This window comes from Falco punctatus (genome assembly GCF_963210335.1).
Source record: "Falco punctatus genome assembly, chromosome: 7".
NCBI lineage: Eukaryota > Metazoa > Chordata > Aves > Falconiformes > Falconidae > Falco > Falco punctatus.
In genome coordinates, this window is record NC_137587.1 from 35,302,108 (window position 1) to 35,329,249 (window position 27,142).

The 27,142-nt window shown below is 44.4% G+C and overlaps 1 protein-coding gene across 2 annotated transcripts in view; it reads left to right on the forward strand.

The window, feature by feature from the left end:
• EVL (Enah/Vasp-like) overlaps window positions 1-27,142 on the forward strand; it is an 84,076-nt gene that overhangs the window by 51,913 nt on the left and 5,021 nt on the right. Inside the window, exons 4-10 of one of the 2 annotated variants that reach the window (XM_080394586.1) lie at window positions 11,677-11,740; window positions 15,929-15,990; window positions 17,341-18,192; window positions 20,194-20,423; window positions 21,050-21,171; window positions 23,965-24,025; window positions 26,029-26,095. In XM_080394586.1, coding sequence (XP_080250712.1) covers window positions 11,677-11,740; window positions 15,929-15,990; window positions 17,341-18,192; window positions 20,194-20,423; window positions 21,050-21,171; window positions 23,965-24,025; window positions 26,029-26,095 — 1,458 coding nt within the window. Of the gene's footprint in view, window positions 1-11,676; window positions 11,741-15,928; window positions 15,991-16,474; window positions 18,193-20,193; window positions 20,424-21,049; window positions 21,172-23,964; window positions 24,026-26,028; window positions 26,096-27,142 lie in introns of those variants that run through there. The other variant, XM_080394585.1, reaches the window with a different exon arrangement.

A 27,142-nucleotide genomic window follows, 5' to 3' on the forward strand; every position in this document is an offset into this window, starting at 1 on the left:
CCAATTAAATATTTAAGTGGCCAGGCCCACTTTGCTGCTGCAGCAGTGGATAGATTACACCTGGTGAAACCTGGTCTGCAGCGGGGTGGTTGGTAAGTGCTGGGTATGAGGAAGGTGCAGAAAGGAGTGTGCTGAGGAGGCTGCTGCCATACTATGGTCAGCAGGGAATGGATTTGGCACTGCTTCTGCCTCTGCCACTGTGACTGCATCATCCTGTGCCGAATGTCTTGTAGGTGATGGAAACCTCTCTGCTGCCTTGCATGCTATGCTCCAACAGGAGCCGTCTCAGGAAGGGGGAAGGGATGTTTGGACCAGGGCATTTTTTGCATGGAAATGTTCTCTGCTACCATCTGGTTGTGCTGGGAAATCGCTTGCAGTTGTAACTCATTGGTGGATTGTTTGTCTTTTGCTTGCTTTTAGTTGTGGCAGGTGGGCAGTAGGATGCTGAGGTAGTATTTGAAAGAAATGACCCATTAGGCTCAGATGATGCCAGCATTAGTCGGGGCTGTTAAATCAGAAGTCATTACAGTGAGAATATGGGACAGTGACTTCTGAATCAGCATGTTGGATCTCTTCTGTCTTTATTGTTAATGAATAGCATCTGTACTCATGGAATAGATATTGGTTTTAAAAAATAGGAACTAGAACAGACTTTTGTACCTGCTATAGTTATCTGGATTGTTGCCTATTCTTTTTCTCCATAATGGCCTGCCTGTGACTGTCGATTCTTGTTAGCTTTTCTGGAAATGAGGATGTGTAGGGTTGGGCCATTTGGCTGAGAAGGGTGAGTGGATTTACCATGACCTTCCTAGTTAGTGGGACTTGCTTCTCTTAAGCACGGAGCTTGGCTTTTGGTGTGTGAACAGGATCAGGTTGATTCGTATTTGATTTTTTTTTCTTGTTTATCCGCTGACTTTATTAGACTTGTAAGTTTATCATCAAGGTCTACTACCCATTTCTAATGATGCTTTTTCATACATCCCCAAATATATATCTATTTAGTCATGTTTCATAGAAAAGTCCTCTGCCTTCCCAGCACCCTGTCCAGGTGCAGGTGCCCATCCTAGTTGTCTTACAGCAGTGTTGGGGTTTACATCTTGGTAAAATGGATCTTAACCGTTAACTAGGTGCAAACTGTGTGTTTGTAATGTGGTGTTTTCTATGTATACGTGTTGTTTTGATGCATGTATGGGGCCCTGCTGTTCTCCATATTGTGGAGAAGACAGCCCTGAAGAGTTTCCTGTCTCACTGGAGAGAGAAAAAGGAAGGAGATACTTAAAAACTGAGAGATTTGCCCTGCAAGGTAATATGTGGAGTTGGGCCAAAAATGGACTGTGGTGCTTTAATTTCTTGGGTGCTGCACCAAGCTACACTATATATATTTTTTCCTGATTTAATATGTCATAAGTCTTATTGTTAAATGAAATTAGAGATTATGTTTGACCAGCTAAATGTGTAATTATCAGCTGATTAAACCCCTGTATGTGCCGGTGGCTGAGTTCTTTTTCCATGTGGCTTCAGAGATTTTCAGAGATGCAATTTGTACCAGAAAAGGGTTGGATTCCTGCTTTTTATTTGATCTAAGGAATTCTAAGTGTGAACTGGGTATAAACAGGTATATGCACATATATATATGGTATACAGGTACTCGTGCAAATACACACACGGCCACACTTACCTGAATGAAGATACTCAGTTTATACTTCATGAAACAGGTGCATGGGGCTTGAGATATCAGTGAGAAAGTGCTGTCTGAGCTCAGCAATGCTTCTGCTGCAGAGCAGGAGGCCAGCATTGCCAGTGCTCCCTTCTTTGTTGGGACAGTGCCTGGCAAACTGTCACCAGAGTGAAACAATTAATATCCTCATTAAAACCAAATTCAGCAAAATATCTTTGCAATCTAAGCCATATGTTTAGATGGTATGTGTTGATTTACATCCTCAGTTTCTCTGGAGCATCAACTGCTTGGGCTTTGGCTGATGATATTTGGTGTTTTTCGTAAAGCTCCATTATTGCCTGGAGGCACAAGATTATGAGCTAATCTTAACCTTTATTGAAAAGTTTCAAACCTGGATGTGCAGGAAAGTAGGCTCAATGCACATCCTAAAAAACAGCCAGAAAAGGAGGAAAAAGAAGAACTGAAGTGCTTGTGGGCTTGTTTATTTAATACTAATATTTTTGGGATTCATTTAATGGGTTTTTTTAGCTAGTCTCATGGTCCTGAGTTTTATGGATTGCTTTTTTTATGTATGGCACTGATGATATCTTGGGGCATCATCTTCTCTGTGTGTGTTTATAAAGCCAGCAATGTTGAAATCACACCCTTAGAAATTCAGTGGTGCCCTCTTTTCCTCAAGAAAAAAAAAACAAAAACCACCCAAACCCCCTATTCCTATAGCATTCCATGCACACACCATTTTTCTCAGGCAGTTCCCATAACAAAATCCATCAATCATCAACTAAGCAGGATGTTTACTTATCATGAAAGGGCCTGCAGAAACAAGGCTGATTCTCTAAATGCAGTAGAGCCTCTGTATCAGCAGCCCCTGCAAAGGAGGGAGGTGCCGCCGGTACCCCCACTCGGTGCTGCCTGGCAGGTGGCTGCCTTATCTGCCTCTGTTTCATTAGTGCATAATTGAGCAGTTGCTGAATTAGTTCTTTCTTGCTCAGAGCTCAGCACAGCAAACAGAATCCCCCCGGGATACTCCAGTTCCACCTCTCCCTGCCCTGCATGGAGGTTTCCTGCACTCATCTTGCCGGCCGTACTCGCTTGGAAAGCCAGCGCAGCAGAGGGTCTGGTCCTGTCCTGAGACGTTCGCCAGGCTCTGCGGGGCTGGAGCCTGATCCAGTTAGCTGTGTAGGCATTGCCTTCCGCTTTCTGGCATCCTGAAGGTCTGGTGCTTGAAGCACTTCCCTGGGAAGTGAGGGACCAAGCTTCAGCCACCTCCCCTGCCCAGGGGGAACTGCAGCTTTCATTCATTTCCCACCTCCCCCCACCCGGACAAGCTCATGCTATGCTAGATCAGTGTGCAAGTTTTATTCTTCCTGTTAGAGCTGAGCTACTGAGAGAAAAATAATTCCCAGTTCTCGTGCAATTCTTATATTTTACATTAATCAGTCACCAGATAAAATGCAGGGAGTCCCAGACTGAACCCATGGACATCCCACCCCTGTTGCATGCCCTAACCACGCGGATGCAGTCCCACTATCCCAGGCTGCGTTCTGGGGGAGATGCTGACCCCAACAGCCCTGGAGTTACCTCATTGTGGAAGGCTTCCTGTTTGCACAATCGCCTATGTGTATTTTTAAATTTCTTTTAAAGCTAGTTGTGATGTCTTTTATGTGAGAGGTAACCCAAGCTGTGCTTCTGAGCTGAGGCACTGACGCTGAGATAAATGCACTTGAGCCATGTCCTTTACATATTAAATATGATCCCTGCTGTCAGAGTGTAGTTGCTTACTGCAGGAGCTGCTTTAGCACCATCTCATCTTTATTGCATTCAGAATGAAAAAAATGTTTTTCTCCTCCAGCTCAACCAAGCCACCAGCATGAAATATTATCAAATGGTATGCCAGTGCCATGACGGATAAACAGCCAGGATCAAACAATTGCCATCGCACTTTATGCAAAATAACTGAATTAACAGCTTTAGCAGTTGAGTTAAGGGCACGCTGTTTTCATGTTGATGTGTTCAGTAGCACTTCTGGTGAATTGAAGATAATTTCTTTCTAGTCGCCTTGCAGCATAGCCTTTCTATTTGGTAACTCCTCTCTGGATCTCGTGTTTTCCATCCTGCTCAGTGCAATGCACAGTGGTGTGGGACCCATTTTTGGTTTGCCTGAAAAAAAAAAAAAAAGACTGTGCACAGTGCATGCACCTGTGCATGTGTACTTGTAGGAGGTGTGAACTAACCATACGGTAGGGCACTCCCATGTTAAATACCAGGCCTGTTTTTCCAGCTCTGTTGCTGTCCTTAAATCTTATCTACACCAGAAAGTTTCAGCAGTGAATGTTAAATCACATTTTAGTTTAAACAAACAGACCCCCTGTGCTCACACCCTTATTTCAGCTTAAGGAGGGCCTGTTTCATGTTAGACTAAAGTAATCTTACAGGTAAAAGATAAAAGTAAAGCAATTGCAATCTTGGGAATGGTGTTTTCTAAGAACTTCTAAGTTGGGAATTTCTGCAATTCAGCTGAGAGTTGGTACCTGGTACACACTGCTCCTTGTCCAGTGTAGTATAAGGTAAAATGAGGTTGTGTAAAACACGGCTGGGGATGGCTTTAAGAGGATGTGTTTTACCTTGTGCTGCCACAGACTTGCAACACTGTCAGTCACCAAGGGACAAGGGAGGGAGGTGGAGAAGTTTTCTGGCACAGAGCTGGAAATGCTCATTTGACCACACTCTTCCTGCCTTAGGTCAAACCAAAACTTATTTGGTCTGCATCAGAATAAGAGTGCCTTAGCTGACCTTTTGCATAGGTTTAACTGTGTCAGTAGCAAATGTCACCTGCAGGTAAATTGATGCAAACAAATTTTACTTGTGCAGATATGGTCTGAGGGCAATCGAGTCATGCCACTTCTGCCTCACAGCATCGGTGAAGGTTAATTAAGGCTGATAAAGTTCTTTGCAGCTCTCTGAGGAAAAGTTTGGTCCATGTGTACGTGGTATTATAGAAGGTATTTAATGTACTCTGGTATAAACGCTGTAGAGTCATGCAGCCTGTGAATAACACTCTCTGAAACTCTTTCTATTTCATTAATGTTTAATAGGAAGGAGGCAAGCGCTGCCTGAAAGCAGGCTTTGTCTCACTGCACCCAAACCCTCCCTTTGCTGGGTGTGTGTGGCACTGTACCCGAACCCTCCCTTGGCAGGGTGTGCTCCCTCTCTGCCAGGGTGGCTTTGCTTACTGTGATTCAAACATCCAACAGGATCCTGTATGGAGCAGCAGGCGCTCTAGTGCATAGTTAACGGCACAACAAAAGTCTAATGTCATTAACATTTTTCAAACTGAGCCACTAGTGACCCACAGATGGAACTGCCCCATTTGTCTGCCTGTTCGTGCTTGGTCTCAGCCCCTGCGTCCCCATCAGATGCTGTCCCCACAGCATGCCCGACATGTGAGCTGTTGCGTGTCAAAGGGGGCAGGACGCGCATGGTCCCAGACCCCCAGCATGGAAACACCATGGCAGCACGCGTGAGGTGCCCGTGGCTGCACCCGGCTGTGGCCATGGGGCGCAGGGAGCAGGGTGATCCCTCTTCCCAGTCCTGTGACTCACCATGGAGATGAAGGTCTATGTGACCTGCCATGTCATCCAACTCTGGCTGCACTAGCTTGGGTCCCAGAAGTCGGTAGGCACCCTGCTTTATCTATGTGCTTTATCTAGGCTAATTAGATGGGTGCTTTGTCCAGGGTAATAGTCTCTACTAATGAGTTTGATCGCAGTGTCACTTGGGCAGCTGCCACCAGGACAGACTGAGGAGGCCAAGAGCAGGCTGAGGTCCTCGGGCAGGGGCTGTTTGAGGCGCTGGCAGAGGCTCTGCAGCAGCAGTGTGATAGCCCAGCGGTGGGCAGGGAGCCGAGGTGGCAGCCAGGCTGTGAGCGGGGTGAAGCGGTGGGGTGAGGAGATGGCGATGACTTCCCCGCTCTGGCATTTGCCTTCGCCCCCACGTTGCAAGGCTGTTCTGCCTGTGGGGTGCTCCGGGGTGGGATCGGGCAGTGGCACAGCTGGGGGCAAGGATCCCCCCGGCAGTGGGGGGGTGAAGGGGAGCGGTTATGGTGAAGACAGCAAAAGGCAGTGTGCAGCGGAGCTCAGCGTGGGTTTGCAGGTTGGGGCCGGGGGCTGGCAGCAGCCCAGCCAGGGCTGCCTCCCACTGCCTGGGCACGGGGCAGGGGGCCCAGGCTGTACCTGAGCGGGGGCGCTGCGACCAGGGCTGCTCAGAAATGCTTTTGACAACTGTTGGTATTTGTTTTCTGTTGGAAAACAACAATTTACTCAAAAGATGTTTCTGTGGGAACGAAAAGATTTGCAGGGACTTGCTATTTGGAATGATTTCTTCTGTTTTGGTCAAGATAAGCAAGTGTTTTGGTCACATCCCCGGGATATAAATGCCGATGGGTCAGGCCTGGTGCCTGAACCTGAGTCTCTCACAATCCAAGTATGTGCTAAAACATCAGGCAATGAGGGAGAGCTGTCTGTCTGTCTCGCCTCTTTTCCTCCCATAGTCTGCTGTGCTTCTTTTTGCACAAAATTATCATGTTCTGTTCATATGCAGAGCAAGAATTTTCAGTCATCTCAAGAATTTAAGGCTCTGATATATTTCTTATTCAGCTGTGACTCTGGACCCTTTCCTTAGCCCCCACCTTCATTGCACTGGTCCATAAGCACTATGGAGGCTATAGGGGGTTGTAGAAACCCCACCTGGGGGCTGCTTCCAGTGCATATCATGAATGAAAGATATGTAAGTGGGTTAGATTGGACCTTCTGTATTGAAGAAGCACAAAATCCTGGTTGGTCAGGGAAATGCCTGGTTTTGCCACTTTCTTGACTGCACGCAGTTGGTGGTGCTTGCAGTTGTAGCACAAGTAAAAGAGGAAAAAGAAATGCTGCTTGGGGCTGCCCCAGCAGGAGAGAAATGATGGCATTGTTCCTGCTTGCTCGTGCCTTCCCACCACAGCTATGCCAGAGTTGAAGCCAGAGCATGGGTTTTCTTTGGGTGACAGCTCTGGTCCTATTTTGTGGCTGGCTGTGGGACGTGTTTGGACATGGACATGTTCAAGCAGTGGCAGGGCACAGTGGTACGGCATATGAAAACCATCACACCTGCTATGAAGCAGTGCTCTGCACCAGGAGTTCCTCATTGCTGCTGTCTTTAGGGACAGCTGGGGACAGGCAGAGTGGGTGCTGGGGCGGCTGAGTGGGAAGAGAAAAAGCAAACACGGAAAACATCCATTTGCTCCCAAAATCTGCCTCAAGCTGAATCACAAGATGCTTATATAAAAATGCAGTTAATTATTACAAAGCAATGAAGTGAGGAAACAGACATTCATAGCATATCTCCTGCATTAATTAGTTGCTAAAAATGTAGATCACAACAGCTGTGAAGCTGCAAACAGGTCAGTAGCAAAACTGTGTCTCCTGGTTATTGTGCTGAGAAGTGCTCTTCTCTGTGAGACTGTTCCCAAAGGCTGTCAGGGTCAGGGGTAGCTCACAGGGCAACTCGAGAAGCATGTTTGAATGAGGATGCCATCAGCAAGAGCACTTAGTGTTCATGTCTGCTCTGCTCAGGTTTGAGAAATATCTAAAAATGTGGAGAGTAGTTAAACGTAGAAATCCACTTGAATTTAAAAAACCCTCAGTCAAACAGGTGTCTGATGTATGTGCGCTGCACAGCATACATATACAGTCCCAAGTGTAAAAATAATCCCTGCTTTCAGTATCTGCATGATCTTTGGCCAAGCATGCTAAAAGCAATCTCAAGGACAAGAGAAACAAGAGGTTCCACCATTACAGAGATAGAAGTTATTTGCAGACTTCAGATGGTGGTGAGCCTGGGTCTGCTGAGTAGTCTGGATTGGGACCGGGGGGAAATCCAGCAGAACTGATGTTTGTGGCAATGAACAGACCTGAAAGTTGGGTTGGGCTCTTAAGTATATTGGCCAACCTCAGGCAAAATCTTGGTTGCCAAAACAGGTTGCATCTAACCTTTTTCTTTAGGGTTTGCAAATTAAGGTTTCATATCACTACAGAAAAACAATTGGTTTAAATAAGACCACAGGCAGGATGCCAGAAGGAATTACTTCTTATGGTTGTGAGTAACTCAAGCAAGACTGTAACCAGTGCCAAACAGAACCGGTGTGTTTCCCCACTGGTGGCAAGAAGAGCTGTAACCTCACTGGCAGCAAAAGGTGCGACTGCCCTGAACACCCTGTTATTCCAGGACAGCTCCACATGCAACTTTCCTCAAACTCTTTTCCAACCACTTCCAATCAATACAAGCCTCTTCAGGAACAGAGAACAGCTGTCCCTGTTCCCACAAGCTGTGACTGACCTGTGCAGCTGGTCTAGGCTTTCCTTCAGCATTATCTTACCAACTTTTACTCCACCCTTTCTTGTTTTACACAGGAGAGAGGACAAGCTACCTATTACAGGTTCATCCTCCTCTTCTGTTTGTGCCTGCCTTTTTTTTTTGTCTCCCAGCTTTGTTAGAGTACTTCACTTCCAAAGCACTTTAGGAAGAAAATTGTGCTAAACAAAACTAATGCGCAGAAGAGGACATTAAAAATATCTTAGGATTGGGTATAAGTGAAGATAGTTCACTTCTTGAATGTCTCACTACTGGTCACTGGTAAAATAGAAGAAAAGTAAGTTTGGAAAAGATTTAAATGAATGAATGATGTTTTCCTGCAGTGTATTGGTCTAAACCTGTAATCAGAGAAATCTAAACCTGTAAAAGAGAGGAATTGGTCATTACTTGGGGAACACTAATTGTTACATGTCTCAAGATATTGGAGAGAGAGTGAGGCATATTGGGAGCCATGCAGTCATGTACCCTGTGCATCTGAAAAGTTGTCTGGCTGTTTAAATTAGTGTGCAAATACAAATATCTGCAAATTTTTCACCAGTTATGCAGAGTTTTTGAATGTCGATTGTTTACTGAGTGAGGCCTGAAGTAGCTTCTTTTCTTCTGATATTTTTTGTCTTGTTTTTGTCTGCCAAAAGAGGAGGGTATTTCTATAGAAACTATGAAGAAATTGGCAATTTCAAAACATAATTAGGAGCTTTATGTTCTTCATTTTAAGGACATTTCACACTATGACCAAATAATAATAAGAACAAAATGCTGCCAACTGAAATGATCAGCTGGGGTTCTTAATGTAAAAAAAAAAAACCAACATTAGGGACTGTTAATGCATGGAGCTCATCTCTGAATAAAGGAGTGAAATTAAGTTATTTCTGTGAAGTGAGGGGAAAAATTTCCAGTAGCATTGTCTGAACTGACTTGTGGTCTGCCCTGGGAATATATCAGGTATTTGCTGTACCACAGGCAGATTTTTAAAGACAGTGTCCATTTTGCAACCATGTATTGCAACCAAAAGCTGTGTATTTAGTATCATGTGTGGTCTTAATCCTGCAAGCATACGCATACATACCAGAAAACGTAAGTAAACTCATTGAATTAACTAGGACTCTTTTGTGTTGAAAATTGAGATGGACTTGTTTGCAGATGCATATGCATCTTTCATTTACTTGCCTGCTATGCAAGGTCAGCTTGAGAAAGCTCCGGGTGATAAAAAGCAACAATCTTAACTTTCAGATGCTTTTTGTAATGATGCCTTAAAAGGATTTCCTTAGGCTTCTTTCCAAATTGGTTTGGTTGGATTTGTTTGGTTTTAAACCTATGTATCTAGTTCATAACAGTGCCCACAGGAAAAAGGAGTTGGGCTTTTTTTGTGTGGTGTTGCTAGTCTGGTCTTTGATTCCTTCTGCATGTCTAGTATTAGTCAAACTGGCCACACTGCCTCGTTTTTCTAGGCATTTGGCCCCAAGAGGAAATTTATGCCAAAGTACCAGATGAAGATGGCATCGTTAGAGCCTCCTATATACTTTGACATGATTTATTGCCTTTCTTGTTCATGTTGGTGCTGACTTTTAGTCCTCTTCCCACGCAGAGTCTTTATACAAGGGCAGTTTTCTCGTGATGAAATTATATGCAGTGATGAGCATGGCTAAGGCTTTTCATGGTGGAATTTGTTAGCCAGTGAGGGAGGTGTAACTGACTTAAGCCTTGAAAGTCTTTCACCCAGAAGTCTGCTTACTGAAGTATCTCACAGGTACATGTATGTGTACAGGACAAGGTGGGTGTTACCTGCACACACCAGAGCCAGGGAGCAAACCGGTGTCACTGCTAACTGTGGGGACCCTGGTCCAATTCCACAGGTTGGGGATGGGACCTCACCTGTCTTCCTACTGTGTTCAGAAGTTTAAATTCGCTCTGTAACTGCTGCTCGGGGGTAACTCTGGCCTTCTTTCACTTCAGTAGTGAAGATGCAGAGTACGAGCATTCATGCAGTAACATGGCATCCTTGTTACACATTGAATACCTTACATGTGAGCCTTCTGCTTTGTGCTTCCCAAATACCTGCTAAGCTTTTCCCCAAGGCTTGTTTCCAAAATAATCACCCTCAGACGCACCCCCATTCATTGTTTCTTGTGATCTTTACAAAATGTGGCATTTCTGTCTAAATAGTTTGCTAGAGGCCTGTGACAAACAATATTAAGTTGTCAGTTGTGAGGCATTAAAGAAGTTAACTGTCATTATTCATACCCAATCCTAAGATATTTTTAAATGTCAGGGCTTTTGACTCAGTACTTGTCACTGGCTCCATTTTGGGGATACCCAAAACTGGAGTACATAGTCCCAATTTTCAGAAAGTGCTGTGTTTCCTTTCTGCAAACGTTAGTCCTTAAACATGTTTCAAAAATATGCACAAATTGCATCAGAATCAGTCAATGCTCTGGAATTTCTGACTGCAATCCATTTCTGCCATCTTTCCCGTTTTCACACAGTCGTGCTTTCTAAATTCGATTTCAGATACAGAAACATATACAGAAAATGGAGAGAAATATCCTTAATGGTTTGTGAGTGATATATTTGGGTTTGCAAGTGTTTAATTCTGATTTGCTCTTGTTGGATAACATTTAAAATGACGAAATTTAGCATTTGATAATGAAAAAAATATGGTAGACATAATAACTTTCTGCATATAACTGATCTATTTCTCGGTGATGTTTATGAGGAAAATTGCTATTGCATTCAATAGAACTATTGTCTGTTTAGTTCCAGTTGATCAATGGAACAATCCTCCTTCCACCACATGCAAGACCACTGTAGCTTATGTTACCAACAATTATTTTTATTTTCAGAATAATTCCTCCTTTCAAAAAATGACATGTATTGTCAGTGTGCTTGATTAAATGTCCAACAAAGATTAAATGATCAGAGTCGAGAGAGATGTGACTTAAATGGCGACATGTGTAGCTGGGTTTTGTTGGTGAATGCCAGTGAAAGCTCAGCTTGATGTGGATCCTGCAGAAGCAGAAGACCAACAGCACTGTAAAAAGAAAATCCACCTTTGTAAAAGGCTTATTTAATTTTGCACCTCCTTGCACCTTCCATCACGTAGCTTCTTGATGCCATCTCAACATCAGAGCAGCACTAGCTAGCATGTATGCTCACAAAGTCAGCACTGTGGTTGAATCGCTGTGCAAGCACAGAATAATCCAGGGAGACTAGATCTGAACCCTGTAGAAGCTAGAAATGTATCCCAGTGCGATGGACTGTCCTTCCACAGGATATCTTTTGCAACACTATGGGTCTTCACTGGTGCCAAGCGATTAGTATGTATTCTACAGCTACCATGATGCCAAGTTACTGGACAAATCTGCTCATCAATTTAGCCATTAGATTCTCCTAATGGAACTAAAAATTTACAGCATGTGATGATCTGTCTAATAGGAAACTAAAAAAAAAAAAAAGACAAAGAGATTACAATAATGCGTGAAGTTTTTTTTCTCATAGTAAGATGGAGAAGCAATTAATCTGAGTGGCACTGTTTTTTGAAAGTCAGCCACATTTACTTTTCTAATAGCATTTTCTCATTGTTTCTGTAGGTCCAGCTGCCCAGCGCCAGGTCCAGAATGGGCCATCTCCAGATGAAATGGAAGCACAGAGAAGGTGAGTTAATCAGTTATGGTAGAGTTCTAGTTTGTAACTTGGATGGACACGCAGTCCTTGCTCACTGATAAGCACTGTTCATTTTCCTTGTACCTGTTTTAAGCTGATTCTGAGTTTTCCATAATTATTGCTAATGATTCTGTAGTGACTATTAAAAGGTGAAGTGAACTGAAGGTCTAGGTAAATTCTTTGCTCAAAGACAAGCAATGTTCAGAGTTAAAGACAAAACATATTTAAAAGCAGTTTGTAGAGAGTATGTTTCCTCAAGCACATTAAGAAAGCCTAAACTTACCCTGTTCTGGATCACCTGCTGGTGGTGACAGTCATATTGCCCAGGGAGCATCTGATGGATCATATGCACTGTCAGTAACAGTTTTGGCCCATTTTTGTGTATGGCTATTCCTATATCATATGCTGTTCATATGCATACGTTTTGCTCTAAACCAGGACAATAAATGAAGGTGTAGTCACGCCCTTCACCTTTACCCATATGTCAGATTTAGTGCCTTTATTACACATGGCCTTTTCTCTAGCCGCTAGGAGTGGTCTCCTTGACATCAAAGGGAAGGTGGACAGGAGTGTCTGTCCTTATATGCCTGTGTCCATAATGAAATTATGAGACCCATTTCATTTTGGTTTTGGTGATTCAGCCTTGATTCTTGTAGCAGCAGTAGAAATCCCTGTAGCGGCAGTATCTTCAGCTTCCTCTGCTGAGTATAGGACATGCCTATCCCATTCTGGACAAAGTCTTCTAGTCTGACTGTTAGTCCACGCTGTCAGAGCTGTGATCCGCCTGCCCAGCATCGGTGGTATCCGCACCAGCAGCACTGCTTAGCCAGGCTTGTGCTTCCTTGTTGGAGTACAGGCTTGCGCACACAAGAAGCGCACCTTTGTTACCCATATTTCTGCAATTCTATATTCACTACAAGTGTGTTTCTGCTACCATATGAGAAACACTGGAGACTATTCTGCCATAACACGCATAAGCTGGTGAGCCTCACTTCATCAGGAGTGCGCTGGAGTACAGAAATCAACAGGACCTGTTACTGCTCCAAGTTTAGTGCCTGGCATTGCTTAAATGAGGTGTCTGCCTTTGCTTCTGTAATGAGAGGAGGATCAGCAAGTGCAGCTGGCTCTCCAAAGGACCTGACCCAATGTTTGGTTCAGATAATAAATAGCTTCGTAAGGATTTTAGTGGAAGCAGACCTGCAGGGGCGGTTCAGCACCAAAGCTGTCAGACGTTGGTCTGATGTGACAGGCACTCAGTGGGCTCTGCCTTCGTTTGTAGGTTTGACTGCCCTTGCAGGGGTAGCCTTCCACGGCTACCATTCTGACTGGTCCCTACACGAAACCGTGTATAGGTCATTTAAGGCAAGGCCCTTACACAGGCTGTGGTGGGTACTTAGGATTCTCTCTTACCTTACGTTTTTTTGGAGGGGGAAAGTGTAGGGCAACTAGTTTCCCGTGCCTTTATTAATAACTCTGAATGGCCTGAGATTCAGTAGGGATTTACGTATGACTATTAAATGGGTCAGTGGGTAATGGTATTTCACTTGAGATTTGTCAGATGTACTTTGGGTTAGCAGAGCTATCATAAAGGTCAGAAGAGAGCTCCTGCTCGCCCAGAGGCAGGGGGATGACGCCTGTCCCCGCTGCCTGGCTGAAGGGCCTGATCCAGCTCTTCACTTAACCAATGTAAGTCACTGATTCTTCAGACCATATGTAACTCAGACCTAAAATTTAGGTGTCTAGTCTGTACATCTGAAGTGCAAGCAACTTAACTACATTAGAAAAAACCCCACATTTATTGTTTTTAATTTAGAGACAGTTTTACTGTCTTTTGGGTAGGTAATATTTGACTGCTACAAGGCACATGGTCCTGGGAAAGCTTCTTCTGCTCCACTAGACTGGAATAAGCTATGCCAGTAGATACACTCAGATATTACTGCATCTGCACTAGAGGATTTTCAGCTTTAATTATGCTGATGCGTTCTTTAAGCATAAAGCAGACCTAATTTTGGACCTAGCTTTTTTTTAACGTCTTGTAAGCAGGCAAAGAAATGAAGTTATGGTAACTACCCTGCAAATTTGTCTGTTTAAAAGGTTTTTTAGAGACCTTTATATAAATGTTGAAAGAATATATTTCTTGGTCAGAGTGTAATTTGTCCCCTCTTATGCTTTACTCCTTGCATACTCCTTAAGCAGCCTTGTGCCAGTCTCAGGCTTTATTTAGTTCTGCTGGAATAAAGTTGACTTCCGAAGGGTGTAAGAACTTCTCCTTTTAGCACCTGTGGAGGGGTGCATTTAGCATGTATAAACTGCTTCTGCTTAAGGGCAGACAGGGCTGGAATGAACCCCAATGATTTCAAATGGCAGTAGCTGACCCTGTCTTTGTGGAGCACCCTGCACCCGTATCTGCTCTGCAGACTCTAAAGACATGGAGACGTCTTACCCGTATTTCTTTCCTCGTAGGGGACAGTATGCTTAGGAAACTCTGCGTACTTGTGTTTACAATTTAAATTTTAGCAGTACAGTTGATGCTGTTGCATATGTGTTCAACCCATAGCTATCAAGTAAGACCCAGGGTATGTACTGAAGTAAAGATTTTTATTTATTTGGTTTAAAGTATCATAGCTTAAGTGAAAACAGTTGAATCGACCAACTAAGACTGTTCCTCAAAACTGTTTCCCCTTTACACATACAAGAATTTTCTCAGATGACTATAATAGTTTTCCAGAAATTGCCTATGTTTGATGGCTTGCATGTCCTGAATATAAAACCAGTTTAGGATTGATCCCTCCACAGTGAAATGATGGATTTTCCTTTCCCATCTATGGAATTAGAATTGAAATATGGGAAACTTGTTTTGCAAATTAAGACATCCTTTTTTTTTTTCTCCTGCATAATATAACTTTATTTTTCTGGACTTTTTTCTTAAAAAATCTTCTATTGGTATGTAAATAAGATAGAATTATTTAAAATTGCAGAGTCGGGAAAGTACAAGTAAAAATGTAACAGGAAGATCTCTCTGAAGTATTACGTAAGGAGTCGAAATAGGAGTGTTGCTTAGAGTTAAGCTTGCCTTACTGTACAGACCATGAAGTCAAGCTGTTGCAAAAAAAAGAAATCCATATGCAGTTAAGACTGGCTCAAACATACGTGGAACAAATTCAAGGCAAACTTGGCCTCAAAACCATGGAAGAAAATTATAATAAACCTTATTACCAAGCGCTTCAGTAAGGTAATTTCAGAGTTACGTTTTATTATTGCTGAAATCTTTAGTCCATATCCATGCAGGTGGCAAAAAGACTGGCAAATACTCTAGGTTTTCGCTATTAATCTTTTTAACAGGAGCAATGCCAGGGTGAGTTTGTGGCAGGGGTCAGTGACAGCTGCAGAGGTGTTGCAGTGTGCGAGAGCAGACCTCTGCTGCTAGACCCCGGGAACTGCACATCCCGGGAAAGCAGAGCCCGGGTCAGTGTATTTCCCTATGTATTTCCAGGCCTGGGTAGCACGGGAGCTAGCAGCTCCCGGGGGGAAAGGTACCAAAAAATCAGCAGTGCAATGTTGTGGTCAGCAGTTGTGGAGGAAACACATAGCCGTGGTGCCCGTGGCCGCGCTGGCAGGCACAGGCGGTCAGCAAGGCTGTCCAGTGCCAGCAAAGAACTTGGTTGCATGCAGCTGGACAAAACAGGCTTTGTACAGTCAGCACCTAAACGCAGGTCAAGCTTCCTTATATTTTCATTCAAGTCCTTTGGGCTCCTGATCCACAAAAGACTCAGGACTGTGTCATTTTATGCGAGACGCCCCTATAATCTTCCCTTGCAATGTTCACACGCTTCAGGTTAACAACACGCATGGTTGCTGTGCTGGCCTGGGCCTGGGGCACTGACAATCCCTTGTGCAGAGCCCATTGAGGAGTTGTCATAAATGGATGAACCAACCCCTGCGGTGTCCGGCCGGTGCAGGACAATGTTCAAGTTGCGCTTTCCCAACGCATGCAATGGTACCGCTGTGACCAAGGCAAGTGAAGCCAAACCCACCTCCATCTCACAGGATTAGCATTTCTGTGAGGATCTGGCTCACGTCACCCAAGACATACAGTTTGAGTGCTTCTCAATGTATAACGTTTTTACTCAAAATTATAAAGAATACCTAATGACTGAGGGTTTTTCATTGCTGTTTCAGACAAGTGATGGAGCAACAGCAACAGCGCCAGGAATCTCTGGAAAGAAGAACCTCCACCACAGGCACGTATCAAACCAAGCAGATGTAGTCTCTCCTTGCTTGTCTCCTTTGGCTGTAGTTGGGTTTTGTGTGGTGCTTTACAAGAGCTAGGCTGCTAAAAGTGGTTGTAGTTACGATTACGTTTTGAAGCGTTTATAGCTAGAGATTTACATGCATTTGGGCATGGTTTGTTGTTTCACAGAGGCTCAGGTGCAGCTAGGTAGGTTTTGTGCTTGGCAAAGCTTGTACAGCTGAGGAGGATTTTAGGGGTACCAAGAGGGCCTGGCCATCTTCCTTCCACACCCATGAGGACAGCAGGTAGCACATCCACCGCAGGAGTGACTCCATGTTTCCAGGGGATGTAAGCATGATGGGGTTCATGTGCTGGATGTGCCAGGCTAGGCACTCCCCGTTGCTCTGCAGCACAAAGCAAACCACAGTGCGGAGGAAAATATAGCTTCAGATGCTCATCAGTGGGGATTTTGTGGTCATGAAGTGAGAGGTCTTCTGTGAGCTTAATGGAAAAAAAATATATATTTAATGAGCTTACGAAAATCTACTGTAGCATATTAAGTTGCACTAAGCTGAGAGAAGCGATGACAGGAATAGCTTATAACTACAAAGTATGGCTTTGCCTCTCTGATAGACTGCAGAGCAGGCAAGCCAAGATGGCCATCTTGCGTCTGGGCTTTTGTTTTGGGGAAGTTTTTTCAGTTAATCTGGCCACAGAAGTGAAATGTTTTTCCTCAGCTGTTACAACTTTTTAGGTTTCGACGTGAAACCAGCTCAGACACAAACACACCCCCCTTAGTCAGTGACAGGAGTGTTGGACTCTGTTTCGACAGAGGTTAGTGTGCTATTCTGCATAGGGAACATAGCCAAAACCCTGCCTCGGCATCCCCAAAGAGCAGGACATGGCTCTCAGGGACTTCTAGCTGTCCCCTCCCTGGCTATGAGGTGGCCACTGCTGTGTTCAGCATGCCCCTTGCAGCTGCCCTGGTGCAAGGGTGATGCTCATGATGGTGTGAAGGGCTTGCTCATGATCCTGACTCAGATTTACATAAAGTTTGGAGGAGCCTCACTGGCACCAGAGCACACAGCCCTACCTGTGCTGCAGGTCCTGCTCCCCATGGCCATGGGGGGAGCATGCAGCCCATCCCCTGCTGCCAGGATCCTGCTCTGCACAGCCTTCTGGTTCTTGCTGAGGGTTGGAAACCCCCAAGCCAGTGCCTGCACCATCTCCTCTTTGCTTTGTTTGAGTTTCTGTTTGCATGTACTTCACAGTTCCTTTCGCTCTGTTCCGCTTTGCCTTGGTTTCGTTCCGTGCCACATACCCATCTTATTCTTTTCATTTGTCTTTTCTGTTCTTTTAGTTTCCACCCCTCAGATAAGCATGTGCTCCCCCCCCTCTCAGCCCCAGTCTCCACCTCCCACCTGCAGTAACTGGGGTGCTGTGTCCCCACCACCGCCTCATGCCAGCGCTGTCTCTTCAGCACCCGCTGTCCTTGAGCCTGCTAGTCAATCCTCTTTCAGATCCCTGCAGAGAGTCAGAGACCCCCCCCAGCTTCTGCACAGGCACTCAGCCTCCGAGCTGCCAATGGCCCGGGGTTCCTCTCCCCCAGCCTGCCCAAACCGCAGGACCATAATAACATCAGGCATCAGGCAAACCTCGCTGTCTCCACCACCTCCCCATCCTTCCCACTTTCCCTTCACCTTTCGCCAGCCTCTCAGGCGCTCTTCTCTTTCATGCTCTCCTCGGTCTTCTGCTTCTTCTGCCACAAATGCACCACCTCTGCAGAGGGGTGACGTCCTGCAGCCACGTGGTCCCACCATCCTGCCTGTCATTCCTGTCGCACCTGACAGGGGCAAGGGACCCACAGATAAAGCAAGCCAGGAGACCTTGGCAAACATACCTCTGAATGGCTATCCTGAAGAACAAATTGCTTTAGGCCCCTCTGGGACCCAGGTGAAAAGTGTGGACAGGTGCTTCTTTCCACACCTAGGAGCTGCACCCTCCTCCCCGCTGCCCACCATCGCCAGCCCCTCCAGCTCCTTTGGCCAGGCTCCCTCCCCATCCTCCCATCCATCTTCTCGTCCTCCACAGCAGTGGTATCAGTCCATGTCACACTGTCTTCCATTGCCTCCCCCTTATGCTGCTGTGTCTGAGGTGACTATGCCCAGGAGGACCCCTCTTTACATGACTTCATCAGCCATTGCCCACTTGAGTAAGTACTGACTTTGAACGAGTTGCGACCTGTATGAAGCCTTAGCTTTCAGCTGCTTAAAAAGCCTCGCTGGCACGGCGCGTGACCACTAGAAAAAGGGCCGAGGTGCCCAAGGCTGCCCCTGCTGTATGTGATTTCTGAAACTAAGGTGGAAAAATATCGAAATTGCTCAGGAAAGGTCCAGGGATCTCCTGAGCTAAAAGCAAGACAAAAAGCAAGAATTACAGGACTGGGGCCCTGTAGCTGGGTTGTTGCAGTGCATATTCTTACTGTATTAGCCCAGAAGGAGATTTTTATCATTCAACAGAGTGAAATTGCATTTGGCAGCAAGCTTTATACAAAATCTATTTTCAGCTGGTCCAAACATAGCGGATGGGCTCTTCTGAAGCTGGAGGCCAGGTCTGCAGTAGACTTGTCTGTTTAGCAATATTGGTAGAGGTTGTGATTTTTATTCTCTTTCCTAAGCGGTATTTCTGTTACCAGCAAAAGAGATAACATGGATTTTGTTATAGTTACCCAGAATCCCCTCTGCTTGTGTAATCTATTTCATTCTAGAAACTCTTTTCCTCATATAAAGTGCATTTATACTTTGGTTGAGTTTATACCAAGTTGAGGGCTTGTCCCTATAACTATTCCAGAAAATCTTTTTCATTGCAGGCAGACCAAGAGCTTGGGTCTGCCACTTTGCATACGGTCTTGATTTCTAGTGCTTGTCTAAAGCCTGCAGAGTCAGAACACTTACGAGTAATGCCTATTTGCAATTCAGATCATATGTTTTGTGACTTGGATCCATTCCTGTTTATAACCACATATAATGCTTAAATGATGTGCCTAGAAAAGGAAGAAAACTGAGACATTTCTTCTCACTTTCTGCTGAAAATATTACTGCAACCACTGGAGGCTCAGTCTTCCAGCTGATATAAGTCCTTGAAATCCACTTAGTTCAATAAACTTATTTTAAACTCACATTAGTCCATTACTTTGACTCAGTTCAATTTTTGCCTCAGGCTGGCCTCTAATTAGGTGGGTGTAGTTTTGCAATTACAATTAACAGTACCCACAATGAATTACTAGCTATTATGTTTGTGAACCAGAGAGGGCTTGAAACATTTAAAGTATTTCTGGTAGCAGCCATGGTTCATTTCAAGAATGGAATTGGAAGTGTGAAATAATAGCAGAGGTAACCACAGAAATAAGGCAGTAGTGTAAGAAAACCTAGATAAGAAGAAAACCAGGCTGCTAATGTTAAATACAGATTCCAAATGTTCCTCAGCCAAAACCCACCTGTCTTTCAACATAACACTTCGTGAACAACTAAACCTGTGATTATGTATCAGGAGCAGCCTGTGAGCTCTGAGAGAGTGTGACATGGGGAAATATCCTCAGGGAGGTGTATTTGTTCAACTGACCTGTTAACAGACAGGCAGAACACTGTAACGGAGTTACCCACCGCCAGCCCCTCCAACAGGCTGCTGCTCAGGGAAGCTTGGCTGGACCTCGAGGTGCTTGGAGCTGGTCTCCCCCGTGTAATTTTGCAAGACCAGATGAGGCCACACACCTGTGCAACAGAAAGGAGGATGTGTCGCTGTAGCCCATGATTCTGGTGAAAAGCTGATGTTAACCACCGTCTACAGAGTTGGCTGATGTCATTTCATATCTCCATGTAGAAAGCTGTGAGAGAAGCAGAAGAAGCTGCCACTTATGAATTGGGAAGTGTTGTCTGTGTTTTGATTTTGGCACAGAATAAAGCACTAGCCCAGCCAGGGAGAAGAGGAGGGAGAAAGCTAGTTTATCAGTGACAGTGTCTCACAGGAGGACACAACTGTAGTTGATGGACCATTGATGCAACGACCATTTCCCATTCTTCTGCGTGCTCGGTGCTTCCTTGCATTGATCACTCGTCATGCAGTTAGGTCATGGCCTTGGGAGCAGGAGCATGACTTTGCGTACAGTCTGGAGGAGGTTGCGTTTCATGTCTAATTGGTATTCTCTGCATTTCAGGCCCAGCACTTCCACCTGGTCATCCCAGTGGCGCTGCTGTGATCCCTGCTTCGTCCGGGGGGCCCCCACCTCCACCACCACCCCCAGTCCCTCCGCCACCCATGGGAGCTGCACCCCCACCGCCACCCCCGCTGCCAGCAGGCGCTAGCCAAGGGGCTGGCACTGAAGATGGGTCAGTGTCAGGGCTCGCAGCAGCTCTGGCTGGTGCCAAACTAAGGAGAGTTCAACGGGTAAGGAGATGGCACTGGGACTCTCCGATGGGCTCTCCTCCACTGCGGGAAAGCCTGGCATAGCTTGGTGTAATGATCCACAAATCCAGTGTGAAACGGTGACACATGCTGCAGCTGACCATTAGGGGAGCTTTTAAATGTGAGTTTGTAGTGCAAATAAAGCTGAGCAGGAAACGTTTGGTATAATTTCTGCTCTTCAGAACATGTTCATTAGCAAGTTCTCATGTTGCCAGGATTTCATGACTACTGCATAATCCACCACTGTACTATCTGTTAGTATTTTCAGTCATTGTAAGTGGTTAAAACTGCACCATGCTTCCAAAAACCAGTGTAGACTGGTGAGGCCTCACAACAATAGGTGTCCACTTAGGTCAGGGTTGCATAACCATAATCATGAACAAACAGCATGGTGGGTTTTTTCATCATCTGCCGATATATTTGCCTCACCCAGACTGTTTCTGGGTTTAGTACGGTCCATGTGGGTCTTCTCAAACCAGAACACATCCTATCTCTTGTTTTGGGCTGTGATTGTGATGGCTGTTCCTAATAATAAGGGAAACTAATCATTAAGGGTGTGGTTGTAAATTAATCTTGTCATTAACTCCAATGTTGATTTCTGTCTTAAGCCAGAAGATGGTTCAGGAGGGTCCAGCCCCAGTGGGGTCTCTAAGAGCGATGCCAATCGAACAAGTAGCGGAGGAGGCGGAGGAGGACTAATGGAAGAAATGAATAAATTACTGGCAAAAAGGTTTGTACTAGGACTTCGAGTAAGCACTAGCATGAGCTCTGTAGCAAATTGTGGTACAAGGAGCTGTCGTTTTTGGTTTGCAATGGGTCACTGTGGTGGTGCTTTGCAATTTGACAGCTCCTGCATAGAAGTCAGTCACCAGCATTGCCCAGCATTTAGTATGAAAGTGTAGGTGTTGCTGCAATGATACCTGGCAGAGTTTAGCTGCTGTAGCAGATCCTGCCGTGTGGTAGCCTTCAAAGATAGTGATAAATATATTCTCTGGGCTTTTGCCATTTTACCAGATCTATTTCAAAGTTACTGTTTTCAGAAAGAATAAACTATGAAAGGAAGTCACAAATCATTCCTTATGCAGCACATTCAGGATGTTGGGCCCAAAAATAGAAGTGCAATAAAAGGACAACATCTTGACAGGTAAATTATTATTGATTCTCAGGGTGTTACAGACAGGCTAGCTGAAAGTTATTCTCCAGTAAAGCGAGTTGTGATGTATCAAGCTACCAGCTATTAAAAGGCACTCAATTATTCCAATTATTTTTTTCTTTTTCTGATGCGAGCACTGTGCTGCTTCTACGCTGAAAATAACTGAGCTGCAAATCTTTTCCCAGGGAGCTGGCAGCAACAGAATTGTCTCTTAAATTTTGTTTCACAAAGCCGTGGAACTCATTGGAAATACACAGGTGTCAGTCAAGGGTGCAATCTGGGCACATGCTGTTACACTGATACTGAGGGGACTTCTTTTGGCTGCAAAACCCTTTTTATGTGTAAGGCCATGGAGAAAGGAAGAACCTGACACTGTGTTTTAGGTTGCTTTTACCAGGCTGCCAGCCAGGAGGTAAAAAAGTTGTTCTTTAAACTGACCATGTTCAGTACAGAAATCACAGAGTGGTAAGCGTGGGATCTTGGGCGCCCTTTTCTGAGCAGAAAACCACATGCTTAGAAACAGGGAATGTGTCTAATGCTGGGAAAGTAACAGAAGAAAATGCTTCTAAGAGCTCAGGTGGTATAAAATACCACTCTCTAGATCTAGTGGCTCCCATGAGAGCAGCCCTTTGGTTCAAGTCTGAATTGCAAGCAGAATAATGAACTATCTCACAAATCGCTATAATTTCTAGCCCAGTTAAATTTGTAGCAGGACATAAATCTAACACTGATCTCTCACCCTGACAAATACTTCCCTCGCTCAAGTTTGTGATGGTTATAACATTTTTTCCCTCAAAAGAATCAAGTAAATATTGGAGAAAGACTATAAAAATTATTGCTGATTAAATAAAATTATTAGTGCAGTTGAATATCTAGAAATAATTCCCACAGGGCACTGTGTCCTAAAAAACACGCATGTGTTTTACTTCTCTGTATTTTTGTCAAATTTACATCAAATCCTGCAATTTGTCTATCCAGTGAAGCTTTTCTTTTGCCAGTGATATGGAAAAAAAAAAAAATCCTCTGACAAACTTTTGCAACTCAGAAGCCTTTCTAGATGCCACTTGGGATTATTTGGGTCTTTTTCTGAGATGAATTTTGTCTGCTTCAGAAGCAAGAATAAATGACAAATCTGTCATACTGTTGTTTTAAAAAAACATCTGCTAAGAGTAGTGTTCTAAGTGGGTGAGGATAAGGATCATCACAACCAAAATCCATGTGGAGACTGGAGCTGCAGTTCCCCTAATTGTCTAAAATGGGAAATGGGATATCTTCTAGGCAACGAGTACCTGGCACACTTGTGTACTGTTTAGACCCAAAACAGGGCTTGAAAATCCATAATTTGGTTTTCTTTTCATCAGCCAGTGTGGCTAACACCCAAGAAGTTTTACCATGTGTTCTTCAAAGATGAACAATGAACATTTTTTGTATTCTCATGTCCAATTGCTCCAGTGGACTGCTTGTAGCTTGTTGCCACTTGCTTCTTGGAGTTTTGCGTCTTCTGGGGAAGCAGGACAGAGTGGGGGTCTCAGGTCCTCACTCAGCTTCTGTAGGCACCACCAGCACTGCCAGTTCTGGGACTACAGGGCTCGGGAGGTCTTCTGCCTTTGAATTGGATTTGAGACAGCAGTAATCTCCTGTCACTCACCAAAGGCATTTGAAAACCCAAGCTGGTGTACTCGTTTCCTGAATCCTGGTCTCCAGGCAGAGCTTTCCCACCCTGGAGTGAGCAGGGGTCTTGGCTAGCAGAAGTGGTGGCCATGCTTTCCCAGTGAGGATGGACCTGAGTTGAAAGGCTTTTCTGACTCTTGTCCTGTCACATGGGAGCACTGCCACAGCCCTTTCTCTGGGTGGGAACAGGGATGGGGGGATATAGGACAGATGGAAAAATGATACTGAAGCTGGCTGAGAACATAGTGCCATCGCTGCCATAACCACCCAAGCCACCTGGGGGGGGTGAGCTGGCCCTTAGAAACCCCCGTGGAGGTTTGGGTTGTTCCCTCCTGTGCAGGACACAGGAGCCACCACTTTCTGAGCCCTAGAGAGAAACCATCCCTTTCTTACCCAATTTTATACCCAGCTGTGCTTCCTTCCTCCGCTTCGACATGTTCCCTTATGCTCTGCACCCTGTGTTTCTCTGTTAAATACCATCTCATAATATTGCCGTTCTCCCCGAGTCCTGTCACCAAGGTCTGGGTGGCTCACCTCCGCCCCAGCCCTAAGCAACCAAACACATTCAGCCTTTGTCGCATTCCCTAGGATGAACTAAATAAATAGTAACTCCCTCCAGGGTCTGAATTAGCCTTCCCACGTGGAGGATGTATTTCTAGAGGGTTGACTGTGTGTCCTATCTCATGTTCCTTTGCAAAGGAGGAAAGCAGCGTCGCAGTCAGACAAACCAGCCGACAAAAAGGAAGAGGAAAGCCAAAACGTAAGTGAAAGACTCGTCACTGTTGTGCTTTTCCAAATACATTGATGTGCTGCCTTGTAAACCAAAGTCCTGGGCTCAGTCACTGTGTGCAGCAGGCAATGACAAACTGTGCTAATCCAGGAACAGATTTACATGTTCAAAAGCGAAATGTAACCTTTCTTGGGAACAGCACCCTATAAACAAGAATTGCCACCTTATTCGTAAGTGAGGTACTGTCCAAGCCAGGTTAATGGGCACTTTCTCATGGTGTGATCTGAGTATTGTAGGGTAGATTCTTGCCTGTTAAGAAGATGCACTGAACCTTCTAGCAAGTCCATTTGAGATCACGTTCATGTTTCCTATTTTAAATTTGTGGCTTCAGCTGAGCTGAAGTGGATCATCAACCATGTGGTGTAACTTTGGATTGTGAACCTGTATGCAAAGCAAGAATTGGCTCACTTTGGACCCCAGAGTGCACATAAAACATGTCTCGGGGAGCGGGTGGTGGCGAAGGGGTAACAGTGTATTAACCATAAGAGCATTCAAAAGTTAAAATATGTGATCGTGATACTTACACTAAAATGAGATAGACTTTGGACAACTTTGGGGAACTTTTGCTTCATTACTGTTCTGTCTGTATGTTGTTCACAAAAGCAATTAGACAAGAGTTTTGATTTGACTCGGTCTTTACACCGAACTTGATGCAGTGATTTTGAGTTCAACATGCGGACTAAACCACTTTTTTACCCACTGAACTTGTAAAGCATGGGAGATAGTTCTAGTTTCAATAGAGGCCAGGACTTCTGCTGTATCCCTTCCCATGTGGTGCTTTTCTAGGCTGCTTCTCGTACAGCATTCCTGTTGCTAGCCAGCACCCTTGTGAAGGCTCACTGCCATGGCTGTAAGTTCATAATGCATCATGTGTGCCTCATACCACCTATACAGAGATATTCCCTCCAAAGACAGTAACAGCCGCTCAGTAGGAAATCCATTCAGAAACTACAGGTCTCGCCCTAGTCTGAAAGGTTTGTAGCAAGAACAGGAATAAGCGCTTTGCCCCGTTTAAGGAGAGAAGCAGCTATTTTCTGCATGTTCCTCAAAGGATGCTTCAAGCATGCAATTTGCCTATTGAACCTGCTATGCAACCATTGCTCTTAATCTTGCCCCAAAGCTGGTTATGAACCATACACTCAGAGATTAAAGGCATCATTTAGCTTCTGAGTATTCAGCCTCTGCTGCCTTTCTGCCCCTTCTCTCTCCTTGAAGCTCTGCATTAATTTATATCCCCAATCGAACTTTTTGATAGCACCAAACTGTTTGGAAAAGTATTTTAGAGAACATCTGTTTAATGTGTATCTTACTCCAGATATACTTTGTGGCAGAGGTATCTTCTGTCAAACTGGGTGCAATTCCATTTTACAGTGCAGAGTTAATGCTTTGCCTGAGTGTGTTTTGAGGGCTGCTAAATAATATTGACATTCAATATATGGGTGAATGTTGTATGATCTGTCACACATTAATCCCAGAAAAAAAGAGTCCAAATCTGTGAGGTAGTGTTTAATCTTGTACTTAGGAGGAGTATTGACTGATTTATGTTCTATTAGTACCTGGACTACTGTCACTGATACCAGCAGCTGTCCTGGGCTAAAAGCCTGGGATCTGACCTTCAGATGGCTCAGTTTCCATATCAGAGTTTCTAGATTTGGGAAACAGATGGTTTGTGTTTAGACAACAGCAGCCAGCACTTGAGAGTGGTAATTCAGCCTGGTTTGGTGTACAGGGATGAGAGTGATTCAGCGGAATCATGAAAAAGTGACCTTATTAGCAAAAAATAAAAAGGGTCTATTTTTTCCATGCTAAAGGAAGAGACAGGTTAAAGTTTAAATAGCCTTGAGCACATACCTTGGCAGCAGTCCCTGTTGGACATGGTTGGAGGAAGCTTGCTGCAGCTGGTCTCCAGAGTAGAATAGGACTCTGTGCATCATCTCCAGAATACTGTAATGTCCTGGTTTTTCTCTTTGTAGGATGATGCTAGTACCTCTCCTTCACCCAGTACACGAGGTCCCGCCCAGCAGCAGCAAAATTCATCAGGTATTAAATCAAACTATTAGTGTTGTAGTTGTCTTCTTAATCTAGTCTTTTCCTCTACCACTAGACTCTTGCATTCATTGTCCTACTTCTGAGTGCAGCAGCAGTAACTAACAGAAAAATTCCCCAGTACACACTGTTTTAAAAACTGTACTCAGCAAGAAATTGTGATTTTATATGCTTCACAGCCAAGAAAATGACAATACAGCCAGTTAGTTAACAGGGTCCAGTCATGTCATTGAGGATCTGTCTTCAACATTGTGTACCTAAATCTTTAAGAGAAAAAAGCTATATTATTTTACTTCTGGTAGTGTAACTCTCCTAGCTTACGCAGTTGGGGTTTGGGTCTCAAACTGTTATCCTTCCTTAAGCTAGTAGCTTGTTGCAGTAAGCCTGATCCTGAGAGTTACTAAGTGAAATTAAGGAGCCCCCAGAATATGTTTTTCCTATGATGAGTTGAAATAACTGCATCTGAGTAGATAAGCTGCAAGCCAGTCAGATTCATCCTTGCATCAGCCTTGGCTTTCATACATGCTGAAAGAAATCTCTCTCCCAAGGGAATGAGTATTTAACCATTCCAGCTTCCTTTTGGAACAAAGCCATGATTTGCATGCTTTGCAAGGAAAGGGGAAGAAGCCAGGAGAAAGGTGCATGTAAATGAGGAACAAGATCTAGAGATTTCCTGGGAGTGTCCGTAATTTTTTTTAAAGAGCTTTTTAGGACCTCACAGGGGAACAAACCATTGTGTATAAAGTTGCGTATCTTTCAAGTCTCTGAAACCATTTACTTTATTTTAGGCTATTTTCTTAGGAGGAGATTGGGACGATAGTAAGCATTTTCAGTAACAAGGGTTATGTGGTGCAGCTTTTGGGAATGTTCTGTGAGTTAGAAATGTAGACAACATTAAATAAATTCTCCGTGGAGATTTGCCTAGTGGGGGTCTCACTGCCTTTCTTTAGATACACCCAGATTTTCTGCCAACTATGGAGACAAAAAGCCTAAGACTTTTTAACTTTTAATATATATGTAAGTATTGTACTGAATAAAATA